Source organism: Phoca vitulina, unplaced genomic scaffold (genome assembly GCF_004348235.1).
Source record: "Phoca vitulina isolate PV1807 unplaced genomic scaffold, GSC_HSeal_1.0 scaffold16, whole genome shotgun sequence".
NCBI classification, from domain to species: domain Eukaryota; kingdom Metazoa; phylum Chordata; class Mammalia; order Carnivora; family Phocidae; genus Phoca; species Phoca vitulina.
Genome location: NW_022589719.1, coordinates 13533380 through 13559713, shown reverse-complemented (window position 1 = coordinate 13559713; position 26334 = coordinate 13533380). Strand labels below are relative to the sequence as shown.

The 26334-nt window shown below is 45.3% G+C and overlaps 1 protein-coding gene across 1 annotated transcript in view; it reads left to right on the top strand.

Moving 5' to 3' along the window:
• Window positions 1-17277: 17277 nt before the first annotated feature.
• ABTB2 (ankyrin repeat and BTB domain containing 2) overlaps window positions 17278-26334 on the top strand; it is a 169613-nt gene continuing 160556 nt past the window's right edge. Inside the window, exon 1 of the mRNA XM_032413893.1 lies at window positions 17278-18160. Coding sequence (XP_032269784.1) covers window positions 17278-18160 — 883 coding nt within the window. The remainder of the gene's footprint in view (window positions 18161-26334) is intronic.

Below are 26334 nucleotides of genomic sequence, written 5' to 3'. Positions count from 1 at the left end.
GTATCCATTGATGATTAAAAAAAAAAAAACCCTTAACAAACCAGGAATAGAAGGAACCTTCCTTAATCTTAATCTGATAAATGGTATCTGGAAAAAAACCCAGCAAATAATCAACTGAGTGAATCATTGAATTCTTCCCCTTAGAGGTTGTAGACAAGACAAAGACAGTTCTATTCATAACCTCTACTTAACGTTGTTGGGTATACCAGAGGCCTTAGATAGTGCAATAAAGCAAGACAAATAAATAAAAGACACAGCAATTAGAAAAGAAGAAAGAAAAATTCATTTACAGATTATATGATAATGACATTAAAAAAATCCAAAGAATCTACTTTATATTATTAGGGCAGTGAGAGATTTTAGCAAGGTTGCTAGGATACAAAGTCAATAAAGAAAAATAAGCAACATTTCTGTACCAAAAACAAATAGAAAATAAAATTTGAAAAGGTGATACTATAACCAATATCATTGTTAATATTAAGTACCTAGAAACAAATTGTTTTAAAATTATACAAGACTTCTACAGAGAAAATTATAAAATTATGTTAAGGTATATTAAAGAAGATCTGGTTAAATGGGAAGATATACCATATTCATTGGCCAAAACACTCAACAGAATTTGGGGCTTTTGTCCTGTATTATTTTGTTTTAGAACTTGACAAGCTGATTTTAAAACATACATATATGGTAATGCAAAGGACCAAATATATCCAAGGCAATCTCTTTTCTTTTAAGATTTTTTTATTTATTTATTAGAGAGAGAGCAGAGCAAGTAAGAAAAAACACGAGTAGAGGGGGCAAGAGGGAGAAGGAGAAGCAGACTCCCCACTGAGCAGGGAGCCCGATGTGGGGCTCCATCTCAGGACCCTGGGATTATGACCTGAGCTGAAGGCAGACGCTTAACCAACCAAGCCACCCAGGTGCCCTTATCCAAGATAATCTTAAATAAGAAGCACAATGTCAGAGGATTTGCTCCAACAGATACCAAGATACGTTGATATCAAAGCTACAGTAATTAAATCTGTGTAGAATTGATACAGTGATAGACAAAGAAACCAACAGATAAGAAAAGCATATCCTAAAAAAGGACCCATACATATATGAACTTTGATTTAGACATAAGTGGCACAAGGCATGGGGAAAGGACAGTCTTTTTTTTTTTTTAATGATGCCAAGATACTTGACTATATATGTGGGAAAAAATGAACTTGGACCTAAAAGGTGCTGACCTCATTGGTAAGCAGGCACATGCAATTTAAAAATCACAGGGAGATACCACAGCACACATCGGGATGGCTGTCACGTAAACATCTGAAATACCAAGCGCTGTGAGGGTGTGAAGCAATAGGTATTTTCACATACAGTCGATGGGAGTGTAAATTGGCTCAGTCGCTCTGGAAGACAGATTGACATGATTTATTAAAGGGGAAGAAATGCATACTCTATGACCCAGAAATTCAATTCTACTCCAGGAATGTGCCTATGTGCACAAACATCCACGAAGAAGCATATACATGGTTTGTCATTACCAGAAGCTGGGAACAACCCAAACATCCAGCAACAGTAGAATGGATTTTTACTGAAGTGTGATATATTCATATAATGGAATACTATATAGCAATGATGATGAACAAACATTAGTTAAATATGAGTGGGTGTTCAAAACAGTCTAGAAGCAAGCCAACAGAAACACATACTGTAAAATTACATTTTAAAGTTCAAAATAGGCAAAACTTAAAACATATTGTTTAGTTTGCTTACAGAGGTGGTAAAATGATAAAGAAAAGCAAGGATGTGATTACAATAAAAGCAAGAAAAAGCCTGATGGAGAAAGGCAGGTCTGGGGATGGTCAATATTCTATCAGTGCTGTCCAGTAGAATTTTCTGGGATGATGGAAATTTTCTGTATCTGAGCCAGCCAGCTGGGTCAACTTGTAGCCTTTAGTCATATGTTGCTATTCAGCACCTGAAAAGTGGCTGGTGTGACCAAGGAGCAGAATGCTGAATTTTAATTTTATTTCATTTCTTTCACTAAAACGAAGATTTAAATAGCCACCTGAAGCCAGTAGCTACTATATTGGACAATGTGGTATCATTTTAGATCGGTCAAGGTTCCTTTTTTTTTTTTTTTTTAAGATTTTATTTATTTATCTGATAGAGAGAGAGAGCGTGCACACAAGCAGGGGGAGTGGCAGGCAGAGGGAGGGGGAGAAGCAGGGAACCTGAGGTGGGGCTCAATCCCAGGACCCTGGGATCATGATCTGAGCCGAAGGCAGACGTTTAACCAACTGAGCCACCCAGGTGCCCCGGATCAGTCAAGGTTCTAATGGGAAACAGCAGGCTTACTCAAAATAGGGTAATTTGAGGAGTATTCATTTATAAGACAATAATTACAAAGGTACAGGTGTAGGGGAAACAACCCAGGGCTAGCGGCAGCTAAATTGTTACCACGCTTAGGCCTGCAGGGACAAGGGGAATGCTTGGTTCCTGAAATCAGAAGGATAGAAAATTAAGTAGATTCTACCATGTCAAGAGGAGTGGAAAGGCACAGCCAGCCTGAGATGATCTCACATTAGGAGCCAAGGGAATAGATGCCCTACCCCACTCTCTTTCCTTCCTCAGATATCCAGCAGAGGCTCCCCATCAGCCAGACCCAAGAGAGAGTCAGACAGCAAAGTTGCTCATGGGTCCACACTGGTCAGCTTCCAGGATCAACAGCAGGTAGACAATGGATCTAGGGGGAGAAACAGAAGATAGCTAGCACATGTATCTTGACCCCAGTGCTTGCTTCATTATTATTTATTACATCATACTTATACATATTATTCTTTTTTTTCCATATGGGATTGTGGATTACAAAAAAAAAAGAGAGAGAGAGGAAGGAAGGGAGGGAGGGTTTAATTTAAGGGAGTGGAGGAAAAGAGGAAAAGATAAAATGGAAGAAGAGTAAGAAAGAAAACAGATCTGATCAGTGAGCTTCTGCAGCATATATTGCTAAGAACCTGATGGATTTATCAAAACTGAAAAACAGTAACCAAAAGTCTGAATAAATGAACATTATCAAATATTTTTGTCAAGTCAATTAAACAATACACTTTTTCACGCTACACATTGCATTTTGTTACCCGTGATGAATCTCAGATAGTGGCCTCTATTCTTTAATCTTTCTATGTTTCTTGTTAAAGTAACCAGAAATTAAGTAAAGACATATAACACGCTCAGGAATGCTGCGAACAAACTCCACAATGCTGTGGACCTTTGGTTTTGTTTGCCTTGTTATGTGTTGGAACTGCACTTCAACAATCTGGATAAAACTAGAGCCATGAACTTGAACTGCGGTTTGTTTTTAAAGATGTGTCTATCAGTCAGGAATGTTTGGGCTGACAGTGAAAGGCAACTGAGTAACAGTGGTTTCCCAGAGACTATTTTTCCCACATTAAAAAAAAAGATCTGGACATGGGCAGCTGTTGGTGTTGGCTCGGTGGTTCAATAGTTTGTGGGCTGGTATCTTCAAGATTCTTCTGAACTTTTCCTGCCAGTCACCAATGACTAAAACAGCTCCAGGTATGAAGTTGAAGGCACCTAGTGTGGGGCAGGAGGAGGCTCTGGAGGGTATAAGCATCAGAAAAGTGGAAGTTTTCTTCCCTAACCCTCGACAAACTAGATCTCATCGGCTAGGACCGTGCCACATGGTTACCCTTAGCTGCAAGGAGGCTGGGAACAGGAGTATTTAGCTTTTGCAGGCTTGTTAGGGGAGTTGGCAGGAGCTAAGGGGGTTAGAAACAGCTGTTGCTCAACCAGTTCATCTATGAATGCCTAAAATATTTCACCTGCAATGTCCAAAATATCTACCATGAGAATGATGAATTCTTTGGCTTGAGGAGTAATTTCTAGAAGGCCTCTATTTATATGTATATGTGGACTGGAAGTGTGACATACCACCAACACACTTGTACCCTTTACCATGTTAGCATTGATTCATTTCTGAAGATTGGCTAGCAGTTGCTGAGTATAAAGCCACCCGTTAAACTAATAAGATAACTAGGCTTTAACATGGTAGAAATCTATCAGGAAATCTCCAGACATTTAGAGTAGACCTTTAGTATCAATAATCAGGTGAAGGCACTAAATTTAGCAAGCGGGGCAGGTAGGGCAGAAGGCGCTGAGAGGTCAGTTTCACCCACAGAGCTTAGCCCAGGATAACTCTCAAAGCCTACTCCTGCAGGGCAAGGCAGATTCTCTCCAGTATGTGCTGCCCTACCACCTGCCTCAAATCAACGAGACGTGATAAATGGACGTCATGGAGATGTGATGACAGGGAGACACAGACCAAGATTTGTCCCCTCATAGTAGGGTGCTCGCCAGGAGTGCAGACTCTAGGGCTAGACTCCCAGGGTCCAAATCCGAGCTCCACTCACTCTGTGGCTTATTCACAGGGTTGTAATGAGGATTAATCAGTTAATGAATATAAGTAACTTGATGGCATACACAGTATATAGTAAGTGTGATATAAGAGCTGGCTTCCAAAATTAAAACCTTTCTCCTCTGAACTTATTGATTTTAGGCTTTAATACGTGTATGTTTTTGTTAAAGTCTTAGTTTTCTTTTTTTTCTTATTATAAAAGCAATAGAGGTTTACTACAAAAAACTCAGAAAAGACAAAGAAACAAAAGAAACTTCTAACAATCTACAATCTCCCTCCTCCAGATGCAACCACTCATCTATATATTTTTGTTTGCAAAAATTAGGTCTGGGGTTGGGCATTGATATTGTTTGTTTTGGTTTAGTTATTTTGTTCTGTTAAACTTAGAAATAGACACTGACAGTTCTTTTACCAGCAAAAGATGGGCTTATTTGGGAATAAAAGAGAATTGCAATCTGGGACAAATATGCAGCAGTAAAACCATAGGCAAGTTGGGGGGACAAAGGAGAGCCCCCCCCTTTTTTTAAGGAGAAAGGGATAATTTGGAAAAGCTGTTATGAACTAAAAGTCCACTGGAGTGGGGAACCTGGGTGGCTCAGTCATTTAAGCCCCCAACTCTTGATTTCCACTGAGGTCATGAACTCAGGGTCCTGTGATCCAGCCCCATGTCAGGCTCCTCACTCAGCGTGGAGTCTGAGGATTCTCCCTCTCCCTCTCCCTCTGCCCCTCCTCTCTCTCTTTCATCCTCTCTCAAATAAATAATCTTTATCAAACAAAACAAAAGAAGTTCACTGGAGTAAACTGGCAGTTCAAAAGTGTGGCGGCTTCTCGTTGGCTGAACTGGGGAGATAAGAAAAGCATGTCCTCCTTCAGCTGCAGCAGTAGAGTAGTTTCCAAATGCTTTAACCACAAGGTTAAATCTGAGGAAGGTCAAGTCTATCTCTTCTTGTTGGATCTGCAATTGACTACTGAGTGGTAGGGCATGAGAGCTCCCCCTGCCGAAACCTCCCGACTCCATTTTTAGAGAGATTTCCCATTACTAATTTTCAGTTCTTTTATTTGTTTTTGGTATTATACGTGGAAATGTGATCAAGAGCCTGAGAGTGACTTTCTTAGGCACATCCACGATAATTTCCTTAGGATAAAGTCTCAGAAGTGAAATTACTAGGTCAAAAGTTATGCATATTTTTAAAGCTTTTGATGAATATGCTTCACCCGATCTCCAGAAAATATGCATTAAAGTATGCGCTTATTTCTTTATCCTTCTTAAAAGCACTAAGTATTACCATTTGCTTTGTTTGCAGTTTTCCTGAATACTTTCTGAGATCCCAAACTTGATGGTGTCTTTGAGGTAGAACCCACAACACAAACATGTGATTTCTATAACTTATTTGTCTTCAGCCCTTGGCCCCTGACCTTTTTTCTTAACACTGCCTGGAGGACCTCCTGTGGTGGATTGGCTTTTTGCCATATTTACAGCTGGAGATTCTTTATGTCAGATTCTGATTCGGTTGTTTGAGAGTAGAGTTTCCAGATATTTCTGATCATCATCTAGGTTTGAAAACCACTGCTTTTTTCAAATCAAAGTTTGTTTTATCATAAATACATCGACTACATTCTTAGGTTAGAGCAAGACAGATGGTGTGATTGTGAATATCATGCTTCGAAACTAAAGTTGAAATCTTTCAACATTCTTTGGTGTGCCAAATACTCAATTATTCAACATTTACTCATCACCCTCTACATTCTAGACCTATGTACTAGGGATATAAAGATGAATAATAATAACCCTAGCCCTGGAGAAGCTTGGGCTGAAGGGGAGGCAGATATGTAAATAGATATATCACAATGCAATGTGAAATATGCTTTAATTAAAACATTTTTCTCACATGTCATGACAGCACAAATTGCTCTGTGGGGACAATTGTACATTAAGTAACCTTCGGGTCATTCATTTATTTTCATAACACTTAATAGGACCAGGCCTTACACTTTTATTTTCAAAATGTATTGTTTTGCTATAACAAAGCAATATACACTCACTTCAGAAAGATTGGGAAATGCAGGCAAGCAAAAAACAAAACCAAAAAACTCCAACTTGAAAACTATAACCCCATCTACTTTATCTACCTTGAGCCACTATTAGCACTTCAAGATTTTAAGCTGTTTTCTATTTTTTTTAAACAAAAGTAGGATCAAAACACACATGTTTTATAATCTGCTTTTTTCTTTTAATATATCATGAACATATTTCAAGATAAAAGATATTTCTACAACATCATTTTATATGGTTACATATTATTCTACTATGTGGATATTCTATTATTTATTTTAGCAATCTCCTACTGTTAGATATTTACTTTGTTTCTGTCTTTTTAGAATCACTGACAATACTGCAATGGATTTTGTTGTTCCTAAATATCTGAGCTCATTCTGATTTCCTTACCACAAATTCCAAGAAGTGGAACCCTGTAAGGTTTAAAATACTTCACCTGTAGTCAGATTTAGAGACAATGGCCACAACATAAGACTCCCAGCTCAGTTGTTTATTGTGGTCTTGGGTTTTAGTACTAGCTGCTGTCGATTAAACTTGATCAGAGGTGCATGAACTATGGGCCAAAGTTCAATGACTTTTACCGGTGTGGCTGGCTGGAAGATATCACTGTGCTATAAAACACAAGATTATGATTAGTTCTGAAATGTAATGTCTTCTTGAAGCCCGAATGGCAGGCTGCCTGGGATAATTTGTAGACTACCTCCCCACTTTTTTTTTTTTTCCAGATATTTTTCCTAATGTCAATATTTGTAACTCAGCCTATCTAAGTGCACCCTTGGCAAGATCCTGCTTGGGCCACATTTAGCTGTGGCTTGCCAAAACCATGGGTATATTTCCTGCTTTGCAAACTTGTATGTGACCTTGCTCCACTCCAACCTGACTGTCAGCATGTTAATTTTGCTCAAATAAAGAGCAGTTTGCTCTCTGGGGGTTATAGTCTTATTCAAAAAAATGAAAAGCAGGACAAGGAGGTGGGAGATTCCTTCAATGATAATGAACCAGGGCCTCCAAGGCAGGTCCAATGACTCCAACACAGTTTGCCTAGTTCTTCGGACTTCACGGTGCCCCAGTTTATCAAATATTAGAAACAACCCAGGAATCACATTAGAGAGCATGAAAAGACATAGTCCCCAAGAATATACCCTGAGTTCCACTCGCCCCTCTTAGGTCACCGGTTTCCAGACTAAGTCTGGCAAAGTCTTATTCCATTCTTTTACACTTTGAAAAGTGAATTCCAGCTATATGACAGATGAATTCCAACTATATGACATTCTGGAAAAGACAAAACTATGAAGAGAGTAGAAAGATCAGTGGTTGCGGTGGGGGAGGGGAGATGAATACGTGGAACACAGAACTTTTAGGGCAGTGAAGCTATTCTGTAGGATCCTATAGTGGTGGCCACATGTCATTATACATTTGTCCAAACCCATAGAATGTATAACACCAAGAGTGAACCCCAACAAGAACTATGGTGATGATACTGTGTCAGTGTAAGTTCATGAGTTGTAACAAATGTACCCCTGCAGTGAGGGATGCTGATAATGGGGAGACCATGTATATTTGGGGGCAGGGAGTATATGGGAAACCTCTGTACCTCTTACTTTTGGTATGAGTCGAAAACTGCTCTAAAAAAATAAAGTCAAAAAGAAGAAGACGAAGAAGCAGATGTCAGCAAAGCAGAGTTGCCCCATCAGCATTATTACATCAATTACTCCTGAAGAATTTCAGAAGGCAGGTTGTAATTTCAGACTCATGGGTGAGTGGGTGAGGCAAATGGCATTTATTCTTGTCATTAAGATGCCAGAATGGACGTGAAGATGGCCACAGTCTGAGTCATCACTTTATATAATTGTCATATTAACAATAAGCAAGAATAAAGAACGTTGGCTCTATTGCTTCTGCTCCCTGCAAATAGAATGTTTGTAGTGAGGTGGTTAGGTAATTGGGAGACCTACTTCATTAAGTAGTTTTTAACTGTGGAATGAGTGTTTGGGGTGACTTTTCCTGTTTGCTGTCATAAATGATGTATCTTGTTACAATACTGGTTTCTTGCTAGCTGATCTACCTGACCTTGAATCGTCTTCATTTTGAAGAGAGAAAGAGTGCTCTAAATTGTAGTTGCTCAGTGAATATTTATAAATCCTTTGCTGTACAAGCTTCACAAGGAAACTGTATATAGCCCTACAAGGAGATAGAGCTCTCAGTTTCTGCGCAATGAGTGTTGCATTATTCAGTGTAAGTTCACTGAGTTTGAGGCAACACATATTTATTGAGTGCCTCTTCTGGGTTTAAACAGTGCTAGGCTCTGGAAGGAAAAGGGTATAGAACAAGAGACATAAAACAGCTTTCTTCCAAAAAGAGGTAATGTTGTTGGAAAGAAAAGACACATACCCAAGAAACAATTTAATCATGTTTTGGGCATACATGATAAATATCATTCATTCATCTATTCAACAAAAATACTGAATGCTTTCCCTGGGCCTGCGCTAGGTAGGAATCAGGGATACACAGTTAAATGAAATAAAATCTCTGCCTTCAGGTGCTTACAGTAAAATGGAAAAAATCAGACAAGTAAATAGGAGTCTCATCACACTATGATGAGGCATGATTACAGTAGAAGTGGGATTGAGGGGTGGGGTAGGGGTATGGGAAGGTTATAGAAAGCTTCACAGGGAAGATAACTCTGAGAGGCCTGACTTAAAAGAACCGGGGCTTTCTGGAGAAATAACAGAGCCAGGTCTGAAGCAGGGAAAGGTAAGCCTTGTTAGATATTTACATTGTTTCTATCTTTTTCAGAATCACTGACAATACTGCAATGGATTTTGTTGTTGTTGCTAAATATCTGAGCTCATTCTAATTTCCTTACCACAAATTCTAAGAACTGAAACCCTGTAACATTTGAAATGGGGTGAGGGCATAACATTTGCTCATTAAATCTCTCCAACAAAGTACATTGTTTTCAGAACAGTCAGGTATGAAACAGACAAGGGCACTGACTGATAAGTAAGTTACAAATGCATACAGGCTAGACCCCTAGGCAAAATTTCACCTGGAAGCTAGGAGTAGGAACTCTGCTGAAAGGAAGATATGTAGGATTTGAGAAGGCCGCATATAAACTGGTATAACATTTGGGGGGGGATTTGTTGATACATATTTAAAAAAAAATGAAGAGTATACCCAGTGACCCATAATCCCACCTCTAGGAATCTATCATATAGAAATAATTGAAAGGGGAGAAAGATTCATGCACAAGAAAGTTTATCACAGCATTGTTTGTACAGCAGAGAAGGAAAGACAGAAATGGAAGGAAGGAAGGAAAGAAGGAAGGAAGGAAGGAGAGAGAGAGGGGACGGAGGGAGGCAAGGAGTAAGAAAGAAAAGGGAAGAAAGAAGAAGAGAAGCCCCTCAATAAAGGACTAGCTGAAGAAATTTGGTATAGCATGCAATGGAATACTATTCTGTCTTTGAAAAGACTGCAATAAAATACATTACTAACTAACTTGCAAAAAGGTCCACATTATCTTTTCACATGATGTCTTGCAGAACATGTGCATAACATAAACTCATCCCTGTGAAAAGAAAATAAGTGTGTGTGTGTGTTTATGTGTGTAGAAAAAGATGTATCTGTCAAGGTCAAGGGAAAATTCTGGAAGGCCCAATTGTTAAGGGGCATGAGCCTGAAGGAATAAACAAAGAACTTCTACTTCCTACTTTGTATAGTTTGTTAATTGGTGGGTTTATGGTTGGTACTTACCTTCATTTTATTTTTCATTTATATTTATATTTTAAATATAGAAAGACATGTAAATGTTAGAAATAAAGTTGCTATCCTAGACTACCTAACATAAACTTTAAAAGGATTTCTTTTCTAACTTAGGGGAGGGTGACGATTTAAAAACCAAAACCATACACAGGAAAAATAATTATTAGAGAATTACTCCCTTCAACATCCTATCGACAGCCCCTTGGTTAAAGTGGGAGGTGTATTGGCTTCAATTCAGAAATTAAGAAAACAGATTAATAGTGGTCGTTCATACTGGTAACAACAATTATTTTCACATAGGAGGGGAAAACCTCATCAAGTGTACCCTAAGCCCCATAATCTAAAGCAGCACCCACATTTGCAAGTGTCTTCTTGGCATCAGGGGCGGTATTTTGCAAACCTGGCACATGTTCTTTTAATGTGACCCTAGCAGGACTCAAATTAAGAATGGTCCTATTATGGGGCGCCTGGGTGGCTCAGTTGGTTGAACAGCCCACTCTTGATTTCGGCTCAGATCATGACCTCGCAGTCGTGGGATTGAGCCCGGCGTCAGACTCCGTACTCAGCATGGAGTCTGCTTGAGATTCTCTCTCCCTCTGCCCCTCCCGTTCATGCTCTCTCTCTAAAATAAATAAATAAAATCTTAAAAAAAAAAAAGAACGGTCCTATTAGGCCTGCTTCAAACCACTGAGTCAGCCTAGCAGACAGATTTAACATGGACATTACCCAATGTTATGACCTTTGAGATTTGCTTTAAAAAATACTGGGAGATGGGGAAGTAGGTGACAGTGTAAACAAGGCTGGCCACAAACTGATAATCATGAAAGCTGGGTTATATGTACATGAGGGTTCATTATCAAATTCTGTCTCTCTATGTTTGGAATTCTCAGTAATAAAAAGTTTTAACTAAGATCATTCAAGTAGAAATAAAAAAATCTTGGTTATTAATCATGTGTCTGATTCTGGTTTGCTGACCAAATTGAGTCAAGAAAAGTTTCCGTGTTCCCATGTTCATCTGTAATATAGGGATCATCCCTAATGTCCACTAACCTCTTCAATTCCAAGTTGATTATTTTGGACTGCTTTTTAAAAAGACTAAAATAGGGTTCAATTTTAAAGCTTTGGTGCTAGGGCGCCTGGGGGGCTCAGTGGGTTAAGCGTCTGCCTTCGGCTCACGTCATGATCCCAGGGTCCTGGAATTGAGTCCCAAATGGGGCTCCCTGCTCAGTGGGGAGCCTGCTTATCCCTCTCCCTCTGCCTGCCGCTCTGCCTACTTGTGTTCTATCTCTCTGTCAAATAAATAAATAAATAATCTTTAAAAAAATAAAACTTTGGTGCTAATTAAGAGATATTCCCACCATAGTCTTGTCTTTAACCTTGAAATGGCTGAAGAGACCACTGCCTGAACTCTGAAGGTTATTCCCTCTAGTTCCATCCCTGTGGTGGGAGCTGTCTACAGTCACTCCTGTAATATTGAGCATCCTTGCTTCGGAGAAGACAGAGACATCTTCAGATTATGCAGTGAATTCATAAATAGGAATAGCTATTTGGTCCCAGAGCTATCCACTTGGGAAATGTAAACTTTTTTAAAGATCCAGCTCGTAAGTCAAGAATTTAATTTCTTTAACGAGCAAATTTTTAGCAAAACGAACAAGAGCGCCACCTGCTGGAGACCTCTGAACTCCCTGCCCTGCAACTTGAAGAGCAAGTTTTCTGGACTCCCTGCATTCCAATCACCTGAGACCCATAGGTTAAAAATGAAGTTTCATAGGCTCCAGACCTACTGAATTAGAAACTCTGCAGGTATGGCTCAAGAATAAGCATTTTTATATCAGTCCTCAGGCACTTTGAGGTTTAAGAGACAAATGCCTTAGCATTCTGGGAATGCTTGTTGAAAATACTTTTACCTGGATCACACTCCAGGCTTCCTGAATCAGGACCTTCAAGAAAGGGGGCTGGGACTTCAGATTTGCAATAAGAATGCCAGATGCATCTTACAAGATGACTGTTTAGTAAATATTGCAGAGTTGAATATCATATTTCACCCTAGATATCCTCTTTACCAGGACAGAAGAACACAACTGCAGTGCATTCTGACTGGCACATAGAACATCCTGATGTGGGGATTTGGCACTATTACCTCCGTGAGGTTGTTCCTTGGTTTTCTGTCCTCTTGTTTGAATTCAGCTCTGTAGTTTTGAGTTCCAGACCATCCCCTAAAATTCTTGCCCTTAATCGCCAGGTGCTGATGGTTTCGTCCCTAATAGCAGCTAACAAATCTGTAATACCAGCTGCCTAATAAGCAGAATTTCCCCCTTGGAGAGACATCCCCCGCCCCCCATCTTGTTTACTCTGTAAACCTTTTGACTTGTGCTAGTGCCCAAACCCACACGACCTCCTTTTCCCCCGGGGACCAGTGCTCTAGGTTTAGATCTACCTTTGGAGTCACATTTGTGCCTAACAGATCACCAAACTCTATGCAGGGGTTGGATGGGGAACCTTGCTCCGTTCAGGGGTTTATCTGGATTTTTTCCAAGGGTCCTGCCTTACCACCACTGCCTGAGCAGACTCATAAAGCATGGTAACTGTCCTTTCTGCTTCGAGCTAAATAAAAAGTCCCAGTTCCTTTGCAGCAGCCCCAGGGCAGGAAGAGTTCTCTGCCCAGTTAAGCCTGCTATATGCTGGGTTCAAGGAAATATGAAAGAGCCCGAAATAAAATACTGTCCATCATGAATATACTAGAGGGAAAAACACAATGCAGAAATTCCCAAACGTAACTACTGATCCTTGTTTCACAAACCAACCCCTGACACCATTCTGCAGAACGTGCTTGGGAGAAGCGCATTTCTTTTTCCCTGGGTCATCTTGGGGGCTCTTTGTTCCAAATGATCTGTAGATCTCTTTAGTCATGAGGTCCAGAAAAAAAGAGAGAGAGAGAGAGAAACAACAACAACAACCCTGTGTCAGGATTGGGCTAACATGGGCTGCATGGAATGGAAGGATTATCTCACAGTTTCCACACCATTGGTTCCCTTTTCAACAACTGAGGGTTCTGCTTGATTTTCCGCCACAAAACTTCTCCGCTAAACATCACATGCTTGTACAACTATGGCACCTTTTCCAACCCTTCTTGCATTCCAGAGTATTTTCTCCCTCGTGTTTGTGCCATGTCTCCTCTAGGTGCAGCCTGTGTGGTGAGTCAAGGAACTGGCAGTGGCCCTTAGTCAGTGGTTTCTGAGCAGTTCTGCAAAGCATATTTTGCAGAATAGTTAGTCTCATATGCTTGTCTGTCTGCATATTGGGCATGTGTGTGTGTGTGTGTTGGTTTTTTTTAATGGCAGGAACATTGTCTAACGCACCTCCATAGTGCTAGTACAGTCCAGACCCAGTAGGTATTCAATAAATATTACTGAGAGAATTTACCAAAAATGATCCACAAACTAAATAGAAACTTGGCCACTCTCTAAAGCCAAGGACATAAGCTACCTTTCTCATATGAGAATCCTCTCTGTACTTAGTTTTAACCTCTTCACTTTCAAGATAAATTCCAGGGTATTTTGTCCCCTAATCTCCAGATTGATTTTGATTTTGTAAGAAACTGTATAACAAAATATGAGACATCAGCCAAGGTAAAGTTTCTAAACTGTATTTCAAGCTTCCTCCCTTATATAATTTTTGCATAGGCAATCCCAGATTTTTAATTACTCATTCCCCTGGGAATTCTCCCAATGTTTGCTGTGGTTTCATCATGTTCTTTTTAACGTGTCCAGATACATGACAATTATTTTTCTCCAAAAATGATGTTTGGGCCAGGCCTGGTTTGGGATGATACTTCCTCTTCTTCTAATATAATTTGCATTCCTAACATTAAGCACATTACCACCAGATTGCCTTAATTAAGCACACACACGTATGTATAAGAAGCCATGTCTTTTCTTTCTTGATCCAAAGTTTTTCACCCTGCTTGCCAACTTCCCAAATGACTAACTGAAATCAATCAGTTGGTTAATTTCTAACATGGCTCAATGTATCTTGTCCTCTATCTTCCTCCGTTTCTTTCTCCCCCATCACACAAAACACAAAGAGACACACTCGGGTTTACTCTGTATGTCCAGTTCTCTAGTTGGCAATAGAAGACTTTGGTGAACATATGAAAGACAAGAGATCTACAATCTTAACCATCTTTCATAACTTTCTAGTCCCTTTACCAGATTTTCCCATAAGAATTTTCTTCCTTTTTTTAATGAAAAAATTACAACACACATTTCTCTATGTATCTCTAAAAGATAGGAATATTTAATAAATATACCACACTACCATTACCACATCAAAAAAGTAACAGTGATTTCATAATAGCAAAGATCTGGGTGATGCTCCTGATTTCCAGTTGTTTCATAATGTCAAATGTTTATTGATTCTAAAAAAATCAAATTCCAAATAAATTCCACACATTATGACTAACTAGTTGATATGTCTTAAGTCTTTTTTAGTATATAAGGTTCTTAACCATCTCTTTCTCTCCTTGTAATTTATTTATTAATGAAACTCAATTGTTTTTCCAGTAGAATTTTCCATGGCTAAATTTTGCGGAACAAATCTTTGCGGAGTAGTTTAACATCCACAAGATTCTGAAATTTGGCTGTAGGCATGTTTGATTGTCTTTACACTTTTATGTCATCAAGTCATTTAAATATAAGATAAACGGCATCCGCTCTTTCCCAGATAACTTTTCCATTCAGTAAGTTCCCTGTTTTAAGCTTCCAGTTAAGAAATTTTCTCTGCTTCTTAAGGGTGTGCACAACAAGAAAGAATGAATGAAAGAAAGAAAGACAAGAAAGAAAGAAAGACAAGAAAAACAAGAAAGAAAGACGGGAAGGAAGGAAGGAGGGAAGGAAAGAAAGAAAAAGAATGAGAGAGAGAAAGAAAGAAAGGAAAAAGAGAGAAAGAACCGACGGGCCTGTGAGCAATTTCTTTCCTCTAAATGTCCATTAGAGGGCGACATTTGCTTTAAAATTATATTTCCCCTAATAAGTTTTAAATTGCATCCAATTTGTTTTCGAATTTTTGACATGTTGAACCTCAATACCCACTTTTGACTTCTTATCTCAGTTCTACCAGATGTAGTCCCATCTTGTGTCCTCTTAACTTGAGCGCTGCGGCCTTGTGTCTTTCGTATTACTTCCACCCTTGACTCTGTTCCCACTTCTGACCACGAGGCGGCAATATTGCATCAATAAAGATCCGCAGAAAGGAAAATTTAAGCCAAACTTCTACAGAAAAAGGAGTTTCACAGGGAAAGGGCCATTAACTTCAGAAGGAAAGAAGCAAACCAGACATTTCCAGCTCGTATCCAACTCACGGCCCGAGGTTGGAACTGTGTAAAATACAGCACAAAGGAACCATTCAGGAGCGCGGGAGGCCAACTTGGGGGCAACGCGTGCACAATCTCCTCCTTGACTTTGCGGTCAAGGGGGGTATATGCACGTTCGAGCACGTGTGTGTGCATAGTTGCAGGACCGCAGCCGGACGGAGAGGACTGGGCGTGGATCTGCTGGAACCAATAGCGCTCTGACTGACCGCTTCTGGACACAGGCCCTGAGACGTGTTTACCCCGGCGCTGCTTGGAGGTCAGCACTCATTTCACCCTGGAGGAAACCGAGTCCCAAGGGGGCGCAGGGCTCGCCCATGGGCACACCGTCAGGGGGTGGTGCATGCAGCCACGTGTTCGGAGCGCAGGCCAGTGCTAGGTACATTTCCCACCTTCACACACACACTCGGACATGCGCACCTCGGACAGAGAGGATGCACCTGACAGCCAGCAGGACTGTACAGATGTAACAGGGAAGCCCCGGGCCCTTTTGAGAATCTGATAAAAGTTAGGACCCTCTCCCCAGAGTTAATACTCAGAAAACTTCGTAATTTCCCGTGGTGGGGAGGGAGGGGGACCACAGACCTCCTGGAGCCCGTCTATTCATCAGATCTGCTTCGACTGGAACCTAGGAGAGCAACGTAAAGAAAACCAGACGTATTCGGGAGAAGCAAGAAGGGATGTCCCTCCTCCCTCTAAACACAAGTGGAGTTTCATCTCAGGAAACGGGAAGGGCCTGCCAGAAAGTCCGGGAGAGAGGTGCGGTGCCTGGCTTGTGCCCCCCCTCCCCCAGTCGCCTGTTGCCCCCCGCCCCCCGGACCCACACTCGACAAGTCAGCCTCGGTGCTTGGCTGCAGAGGGCTTGAAAAGAGGCTGCGAACGCCCAAAGCCTGGACGGCGGGCAGGGGATTAGGGCACAGTGGCTTTTTCCTTTAAATTTTTCTTTAAATCGTCAGCTCCCGAGCCTAAAGCTTCGACCCCTCCTTTCCCGATGTCGGCTCGCACTTCCCGGCGCGCCCGGTGGCTCGCGGGCTCTCCTCCCCCTCCTCCACCTTCATCCCAGCCGCTTCACCCGACCCTCGGCCTCCAGCCCCGCCCCCGTCGCCGCGGGGTTTCACCCGCAGCCCCGTGAAATCTGCATAGTGACCGCCCCTCGAGGAGATCATTGGTGCAGCCCCTGCCCGTCGCGGCCGATGATTGGTGAGCCGCCTCGGGTTATTTGCATGCCGGCGGCGGCGGCGGGGTACCCAGCTGTGCCGGCCGCCGGCGCCGCGCAGAAGTTTGCCGAGCGCTTTCTCGCCGGCTGGTCCCGGACTCGCGCGGCGCCGCGAGCCGCCTCCTCCTTCTGCCGCCGCCCTGTTCTCCCGGGATTCCTTCTCTGCGGACAGACGCTCTGCTGGCGGGAGGCTGAGGTGGGCCAAGGGGGAGCGCCGAGGAGGAGCGGCGGGGGCCGTTCCAGTGACAGCTTCGTGTCGGACGCGGGGCGCGTGGAGCCCCGGCCGCCGAGAATCTCGCCCACCTTCCCGCGGCCTCCGGGCGGGCGATGTGGCCGCCGAGAGGAAGGAGGGCGCCCCGGAGAGCCTAGAGCCTGTTCCTGCCCGCTTGGGGAAGGGAGCATGGAGTTGTGAGCGCCCCTCGCTCGGCGAGGCCGCCGCCGGCAGGCTCCCCATGGCCGGGACCTACAGCTCCACTCTGAAGACGCTGGAGGACTTGACCTTGGACTCCGGGTATGGGGCCGGGGACTCGTGCCGCTCCCTCAGCCTCTCGTCCTCCAAGTCCAACTCGCAGGCGCTCAACTCCTCGGCGCAGCAGCACCGCGGGGCGGCCTGGTGGTGCTACTCCGGCTCCATGAACAGCCGCCACAACAGCTGGGACACGGTGAACACGGTGCTGCCCGAGGACCCCGAAGTGGCCGACCTCTTCTCGCGCTGCCCGCGCCTCCCGGAGCTGGAGGAGTTCCCCTGGACGGAGGGAGACGTGGCCCGGGTGCTTCGCAAAGGCGCCGGCGGCCGGCGGCTGCCCCTGTTCTCCGCCGAGGCGGTGCGGCGCCTGGCCGGGCTGCTCCGCAGGGCGCTCATCCGCGTGGCCCGCGAGGCGCAGCGCCTGAGCGTGCTGCACGCCAAGTGCACCCGCTTCGAGGTGCAGAGCGCCGTGCGCCTGGTGCACAGCTGGGCGCTGGCCGAGAGCTGCGCGCTGGCCGCGGTCAAGGCGCTGTCCCTGTACAGCATGAGCGCCGGCGACGGGCTGCGCCGCGGCAAGTCGGCGCGCTGTGGCCTCACCTTCTCGGTGGGCCGCTTCTTCCGTTGGATGGTGGACACCCGCATCTCCGTGCGCATCCACGAGTACGCGGCCATCTCGCTCACGGCCTGCATGGAGAACCTGGTGGAGGAGATCCGGGCCAGGGTGCTGGCCAGCCAGAGCCCCGATGGTGGAGGGGCCGGGGGCGGGGAGGTGTCCGCCGAGGCCCTGGAGATGGTCATCAACAACGACGCCGAGCTCTGGGGCGTCCTGCAGCCCTATGAACATCTCATCTGCGGCAAGAACGCCAATGGTAAGTGTGCGGGCCTCGGCCGTGGACGGATGGCAGAGAATTCCCGCCCTGGGCTACCCACGGGGTGAATTTCCTAGGTTGAAGCTGGTGGGTGTGCCAGGACCTGGGAGAAAACGTTTGTTCTGTGGTTGGAGTCCATCGAATGGCTCTTCGCAAAGATAGTTCTTGGGGTGACTGGCTTTCGGAGGATAAAGCTGAGGTTGATGTACTACATACTGTTCCTCGCGCTGTTGTCACTGTCTGGGTGCTGTTCACTGATTGAGGCTCTTGACCAAGCCATTCCTGAACCTTCCTTGCCGCAAAGCTGCCTGCCCTGCCGCTCTTTGCCTTGCTTGACTGGATCTCTAGGGGTCTTTCCCCAGCAGCAGAGCAGGTGGACTGTGGCTCTGACCCTGGATCTCTTCAGCCCAATAGCAGCAGCCAGAGGGTCCAAACTCTAAGACCTGAGCCTATTGGATAAGTGGGACGGGAGGAAGGGAGCGGGAAGCCCAGGATCAGGAGCAGCTGCCTTGGGCTTTGCAGGCCTGAAGGATGCACTTCAGGCCTCCTCCTGGAAGGCGGAGAAGTAGTGGTGGCTTCTTAACTGTCTGTGCTTAGTGTTGTATTAAATGCACAACCTTATGGGCTTTCCTAAAAGAAATGATGACCCAGTAAACTTGGTTATGGGGAAGAGGTGTGGGGGATGGGCAGCTGCATGATGTGGAGTCTGAGAAAGGAACCACACTGGGTAGTTGCATTTCTCTGAGGGATGACAAGGCTTCAGTGCAAAGGGTGGAGGGAAGCACTTGACCTTCTCCCTGGTAAGGTTAGGGTGTGACATACATTTAACAGCAAGCTGCCTACCAGACTCCAATTTCAGAAGTCAGCAAACCATAAATTATTTAGAATGGTACTATGGCTAGACATCCTTGCAATCTGATTGGAAGGCCATTTTGGGGACAGCCCTTGGTGGTAAACAAGTAGTCCATGGAAGAGGCCGGGTGGGTGCTGAAAGGGGATAAAGGGAGTCAAATTTAAACGTGGTTTAACATCAAAATAGCTAAAATGTAAAGTGAGCACTTAACATGATGGCAGTCACTATTCTTAGCACTTTATACGTTAACTCAAGAAATCCTAGCAACTCTATTAGGTAGGTACTCTCTAGTATGATCCTCATTATACTGATGGGGAAACCAAGGTACACAGCAGTTAAGGAATTTACCCAAGATTACACAGATATTAAGTGACAAACCTGAACTTTGAGCCTGGGCAGGCTGCAGAGTTCAAGCTTTTAGCCATCAGAGGAGAGGACACAGCTTCATTCTTAGGAGTCCAGTTTCCAAGGAGGGCATCTGACACCTAAGGCCTCATTTTGGAGATAGTTTGTATGTAGCAGCATGGCTTTGCTTAGCCCTTCCTTGGTTTGAGTTTTAATTCTGGCACCACCAAAGGAGATGCCTGGAATGGAAGAGCATTTGCCTTTTAATTTTCCTCCTCTTAGGTCAGAGTTGAGGTCAGCCCAGAATCTGTGTTGATGATGTCACAGCTGATAATTGTGCTTTGCCTTCTGAGTTTGTGGTATCAACACCGGGAACATGAGCTCCAGGAGAGGAAGTGGAGGGCAGGGGGATTTCCACCCACCATCATAGCCCAGGGGAGAGTCCTGTACTTTGGGCTGAGGGGGAGGCCCAGACTGAGCTCAAAGAAGGAAAGCTCCTTAGCAGAAAAGACGGAGGCCCCGAGCCTATAAACCAGACTAGAACAAAAATGGAACAAGGGGTGCCAAACAGAACCAAAAATGCCCTTCATGCACAGCTGGCGCCCAGCAGGTAGAAGAACTTCTCAGTTTTTCCAACTGCAAATTGAAGCTAGAAAGAACAGCTGCTTCTCCAGGGTCCCATGAAAATGCAAAGTAGCCAGAAATTGCTAGAACACGGGTGTCCTCCACTAAAGGGCTTATCCCAAAGCGCCGTTTCTTATCTAGGGCCATCACTCCTTGGGATTTTCTTTACAGGATGAGTTTTTGACCCCATCACTGACCCTCCTCCCCTACTCCAAACAATCCTTCTCAAGCCATGATAGTCAAGACAGCAGGACTCCACGTGACAGACAGCAAAGTTCCCTGGATGTCCAGAGCAAGCGTCTCCCTCTGTGCCTTCCCTGGTCTCCTGGGAAGTCTCTTGCAGGCAAGGTGACCATTCGCTTCCACTTAGGATCATGGATGCTCATTTTTTATACATGAGATCCTGCTGGTGGCCTCCGTAAACAATAACTAGGCTGATTTAAGAAGTCTGTTTAGACAAAGTGAAATGAATGTTTAGTAGAGGAGCAGTGAATTACTTATGCCTGAAAGCTGACTTCAGAGGGAAACAGAAATTGCTCAGGGAAGGAATGGAGATCCAAACCTTTGCCACACTGAAGCCCAGCGCCGGCAAGGTTACCGTTTACGCAGCTGAAGACCAAGGGAGAAGGGGCTACACCCGGGAGGAGGGTGCCGGTTCGCATTCTTGCCCTGCTGGTCTTCCCTTTCAATTATATCTTTATTGTTGTTGTGCCTGCTAATTATACAGCATGGGCACATGCATTTGACTCAGCTATATAGGGCTCTTAAACTTTTAATGTCTTCCAACCAGGAATTTAAGAGCCCTAATCCATCTACTCCTGGCCATTACTCAGAGTGCTGGGCAAATGTGGTTTTGCTCAGCCCAAGATGGATGACAAAAGTTCTGTAGTGTTTATACAACATGATCTCAGCTTCATAGAGCGGCAGGAGTTCTCTGTCACTTGCTCATTTGGTATTGAGGTCCGTGTTCCCAGGGTAGTGTCATTAAGGGATGATATCTCCGTGGCTTCCTTATGGGAGGTAGAGAAACCACTCTAATAGGGTGCTATTTATAAGCACGGAGCTGGCAGAAAATAGAAACTTCTCTGGTTCACTGCCCCCCTCCTCTCTGCCCGCTCTTTCTTATCCCTGTGTGTGAGTTTGATACCGAGACTCACTCCTGGGTTTCTTCTTGGCTGTTTGTCTTACGAAGCTTTCACGAGTGTTCAAAGCATTTGAGAAATCCTCTTCAGTTCCAAGACTGCATGTGAAATGAGAGGATTTTGCTGAGAATATTCTTACTCCAAATCAGTCACCAGGAAGTGCACAAGAGTAGCCCCATCAGAGGTAAGGAGTGCAAACTCTGGAGTCACAGGGTTTGGAGCTCACCTCTGCTGTTTATAAGAGTGACCCGGGGCATATTTCTTAACCATTGTCATCTGTAAAATGGGGGGTAATAACAGCACCTAACTCATGAGGTTGGTATGAGATCATAAGGATTGGGTGAGATTGTAGGTCTAAAGATCTTAGCACATAGTAAATGCTCAGTAAATGGTAGTTCATTCAACAAATATTTACTGAACACTGACCCTGTGCCCATCGCTGTTAAAGGGGCTATAGATTAAGTGGAGAGGGGGAGGGGAGGGTCTGCCTCTCATGAAGCTTATAAACCAGTGACAAATAGGGATTTACCCTTAGTAGTAAATGTTATTAAAAAAAAAAGACAAGGTAATGGGATAGTGTGACTAGAGCTAATCTAAATGACAGCCAAGGAGGACCTCTCAGGCATGTCACTAGTAATAGTATCGATACCACTGCTATCGAAGAATCTCTAGGCAAAATATAGTGACTGGGGACTTTTCTGAATTATTCAGTTATTTATCATCTGAGGCAAGACCCAACAATCTCATTTATGGCCAAGAAATACAAGGGCTGCATCTTCAGCGGGGAATGTGCTGTTCTGTAGGACACAGCAAGGAGGTTATAAGGAGATTTCCCTGAGATCATCAACGAAGGGGGCAAGGGTTAATTGAGCCGCTAGTTGCTATTTAATCAGTTTCCACACCTGGGTAGTCTGAGGGAGGAGGGCAGCTTCTCTTGGACTATTTTATTGAAGTCAAGGGAGCTGGTAAAACTGAAAGCAAGCTTTGGAAATGAAAACTTATTTTTTTTTTCCCCTGAATGCCTGAGAAATCCTTCCTGGCACCCTTACTTGAGGGCTGTGTGCCTCAGTTTCCTTCTCTATAACAGGATTTCTCAAACCTTGTCACTGTTGGCAGGGAGCTCTCCTGCCCAGGGAGGGCCTTGCACCCAGCCTCAAGTAGTTGGAGGAACAAGGTGGAGTTGTTCTGCTTTTTCCAGAAGGCTTTACCTGACTCCTCCACACACACCCCCACCCCCGCCCCGACTGGAAAAGCCGCCCCTCCTCCACGTTTCCGCAGCACCCGGAGCATATGCGCCTATCGTTTCTTGCTTGGGTCTGTCCCTCGCACCCAACTGTGAGCTCATTGTCTCCCCCGATGCCCCACATGGCACCTGGTGCGTAGTAGGTGCTCCATACATACTCATCAGGCAAATAAATGATTCCACCACACAGATGTTTAATTCCAGAAAGTTGATTTGAAATCCTTTGACACTATGGAAGAACCTTCCCCCTTTTACACCATGGTAGAGAGTTTCAAGTGCTTGATGAGCAGAGGCAGCATTTTGGGGGTTCCCAAGCCTTAGGGACATCATTCAGCCTATGATACTCTAATTTCTTGAAGGGTTCCCAAGGCCAGGTGTGATGAGTAAATGTAAATGGAGGGGTTTCATTTGTATTTCAAAGGTAAATAGGGGCTCCCTTCAGGGTACAGTACCCAAAGTGGAGGTGTCAAAGCAGAAGTTAATAGGCAGCAGATAAATCAACGGGAGGATTGAGTTGAGAGATGGAGGCAGCAAGTTCCCCTAAGAATAGCAACCCCACGCCTCCCTTGCCCACAGAGCTGCCCCAGAGGGTGATCTCGGTTGATGACTGTTGCTCAGAAAAGGTTCCAGCCCCTGCCTCCAGTCTGAGAAGGAACTAAGGCAATCGACTGCCAAGACACTCCTGGGATGCACAAGCAACACTGAAGTTCCAAAACAAGCCAGAGATACCTTGCTTCTAATCCCCAGGTCTCCATGAGAGGTGGACCCTCCCTTCCCCCTTCCCCCCTTCTCCTAAGCACCCCAGTGGTCTTTATCCGCCCCACTGTCTGTATCTGGCCTTTGCCAGACAGGACAGGGGGTGGGCGCTTTGGCCTGTCTCCACACTTCCACACTCTGCAGCACCTTAAACATTTTTCATCCGTGACCTTACCGGGTCCCCATAAAAATCCATGGAACAGGACGCCCTTTCCCAGAATTCACAGTGAGGTCACAGCCATGCCAGGACAGAGCCCCGGATTGCTCAAGCCTTAGGCCTGTGCTTTTTCTGTGAAGTTACAGAAATAAAGGTGTGGGGAACTGGTCAGTATGTGACCCTCCCCACCAAACTCTTAGCGACAGCAGTATTTATTATAGATTTTGTTTGTTGGCGGCTTGCTGTGTCCGGGCACCCTAAATGCATTAGGCCAGTGAATCTTCATAACCAATGGTGAAAACCGGGCATTAAGATCCAGGCACGGGTCTGCCCCCAAAGGAGGCCCGGTTACTGTGCTTAACTGCAGCCTCCCAGCTGTCCCCGAGCATGCTGGGCAGGTGCCATCGATCCTAAGGAGCCAAGATTGCTGCTCCTGAGGGGGCAGGGAGCTCTCCTGCCCAGGGAGGGCCTTGCATGTGTCAGCTGCTTGGTGAGCAGTGAGCCCAGCTGAATGGAAAAGCTGCGGCCTCCACTGCCAAACTCTTATGGAGGGTGAGTCAGTTCAGGAAAGGAGGAAACGCAGTAGGCAATGCACCCCAAGGGAGCCTGTGTTTAGGCCACTGGTCTCTGGGAGCTCAACTCACTGACTCTGGAGTTGGCAAAAAAGCCTTTAGGAATTCTTCAGAGTCTGCTACGGCGTAGTCCTCACGGGGCGAAATGTCAGTGCTGGGAGCCTGGGGAGAGAAGAAGCCCACGTAGCAAGCACAGAAATGCTTTGGCTTTGAAGTCTGGGTTGGGGCCCAAATTGCTTGGCCTCCGGGAAAGTTGCTCCAGGTCTCCGTTGAGCTACAGTAAAATGAGGGGCTGGTTCTTCTGCGTGGGGCGCTGCACTCGGTGCGGAGTGGGGGCTCCCGGGATGGCCGAGGTGCTGGGTTCAGCGTGAAGAGCAGAGCTCGGGGTTGGACTGTCTGGGTGTCCTTCCTGGCACCCTTACTTGAGGGCTGTGTGCCTCAGTTTCCTTCTCTATAACAGGATTTCTCAAACCTTGTCACTGTTGACAGGTTGGACTGGGTAGTTTTTGTTGTGGGGGCGGTCCTGTGCATTGTGGGATGCTTAGTAGCATCCGGGCCTCTACCCACTAGACGCTAGACCCTGCCTGCCCTCTGTTCTGGCCCCTCTGCTGCCAGCCGTGGCCAGTAAAAGCGTGTCTACACGTTACCAGATGTCCCTTGGGGGGCAAAATCACCACTGATTGAGAAACGCTGCTCTGTAATAGGACTGAAAAGAGTAACTAAAAGCCTCCGTAAGGAACTTTGTACTCTGGCACATAAAATATTGATTCTAATTATTGCTGTATTTTTGCAGACTTGTGTTGAATGTGCCTGTCATGTTTGCTTTTTGTCATAGTGGGAGTCTCTAGGGCAGGGGAGGATTGTGACCCAAATCCCAGGGTGATGAGGATGAGTCACAAGGCTTTCCTTGGTGACTAATAGGTAGAAGGAAGTTATGGAATCTGGAAAAAGCACCCTCGCACCCTGCTCAGCTGTGGCCCAACTGACCCCAAGATGAAGCCGGCGGGCAGGGGGCAGCGAGATCAGACCCCTCTCCCCGAGCTCCTGTCCGCCCCCTGTGCCGAGGACCATGGCAGTGTGCACGCAAGGTTCCGGGCCCCAGGGAGCAACTCCACTGTGGATATTGGACCCCGCTTGTTGCAGCTGCCAAGTCCTGAGCCACGGGACAGCAGGTGTTTTGTGTTTTGCTGGCTTGTCATGTAAACATAGTTTGTGGTCTTCTTGCTTGTTTTAAAAAAAAAAAAAAAGGCCTAAATGGTTTTGCAGCTTTGGCGACATGTTTGGAGCCACATGCCGAACTGGGAGGAGAAGCTGAAGGAGCACGGCCCGAGGAAGCCGAGAAATGCCACGCCGGCCTCATTAATCGGCTGCTTACTGAGAGCCAGCTGCGGACGAGGCAATGGAGACAAGCTGGAGGAGGGCAAGAGTTGATCTCACCTGTCAGGGAGCGGAGGGTCTAGGAGGGAAAGCAGAGCACACGCCCGGATCCTTACAAGGCAGTCCGGGGTCGCTGGCTTCAGTCGGCAAGGACGGCGCTGATTGCTTTCCATCAGCTGTTTCATTTCTGCTCCCAAGCCCTCCTGTGAGGTGGATGTCATGTCTGCCCTATAGATGGGGACCTGGAAGCTCTTGGTGACGAGAGAGCTCCAAGGGGAGAGAGGAGGCCTGGCTGGCTGGGAGGCAGGGCTGCTTTATGAGGATGTGGCATCAGGGCCAGTGGGATTGGGGCGGGCAGGGCCGTGACAGGGGAGGGGAGGCGGTGCGGGGAGCACAGAGACTTCCAGAGGAGGGAATGATGTGCGCAGAGACCTGGAAGCCGAAGGCCAGAAGGTTCAGATGCAGGACGGGGAGAGCAGGGTAGATAACACAGCGAAAAGGGACAACTTTCCCACATCTTTTATCCAGATGTTAAGAAGCCTGCCAGAGTACAGGAAGAGAGCTTTCCAATACTCATTTTTATAATTCAGAAATCGAGTGTGTCTGCTCCCCGAGCGCATCTTAGCCACAGCCCCAGACCTCCCGTTACCCCTCTTGTTGATTGGAAGCTTGGCCTCAGCAGTGCCCCCCGTCCGTTGTCCTAGCGGTACAAGGAATGAGAGAAGACTGAGCGAGCAGACCTGGGCTGAGAGGGCATGAAGAACAAGGCTTCCATCCACCTTGCTTCTCCCATTCAACTTGGCTTCAAACTCAGCATTTCTTCCCAGGGCCCTGAACGGAGCATTTCAGGCGAGAGCAATCACAGTACCAAATAAAGGTCAGGGCTGACGGACTCGTTAAATGAGGCTGTCGGATTGACTCTTGCCAAGGCAGGGTTCTCAAATCTGGAGGTGGAGAGGGACATAAAGCAGGGTAAGATATTTTCTTCGGTAATGAGTATCTGACTTGATGTGTTCAATTTCCAGTTTAGCGTTGATCACTTTGGAAAGTAGTAGGTCAGTTCTCAGAGAGGTTTAGTCACCTTCCAATTCTTGGTGAAGGTATT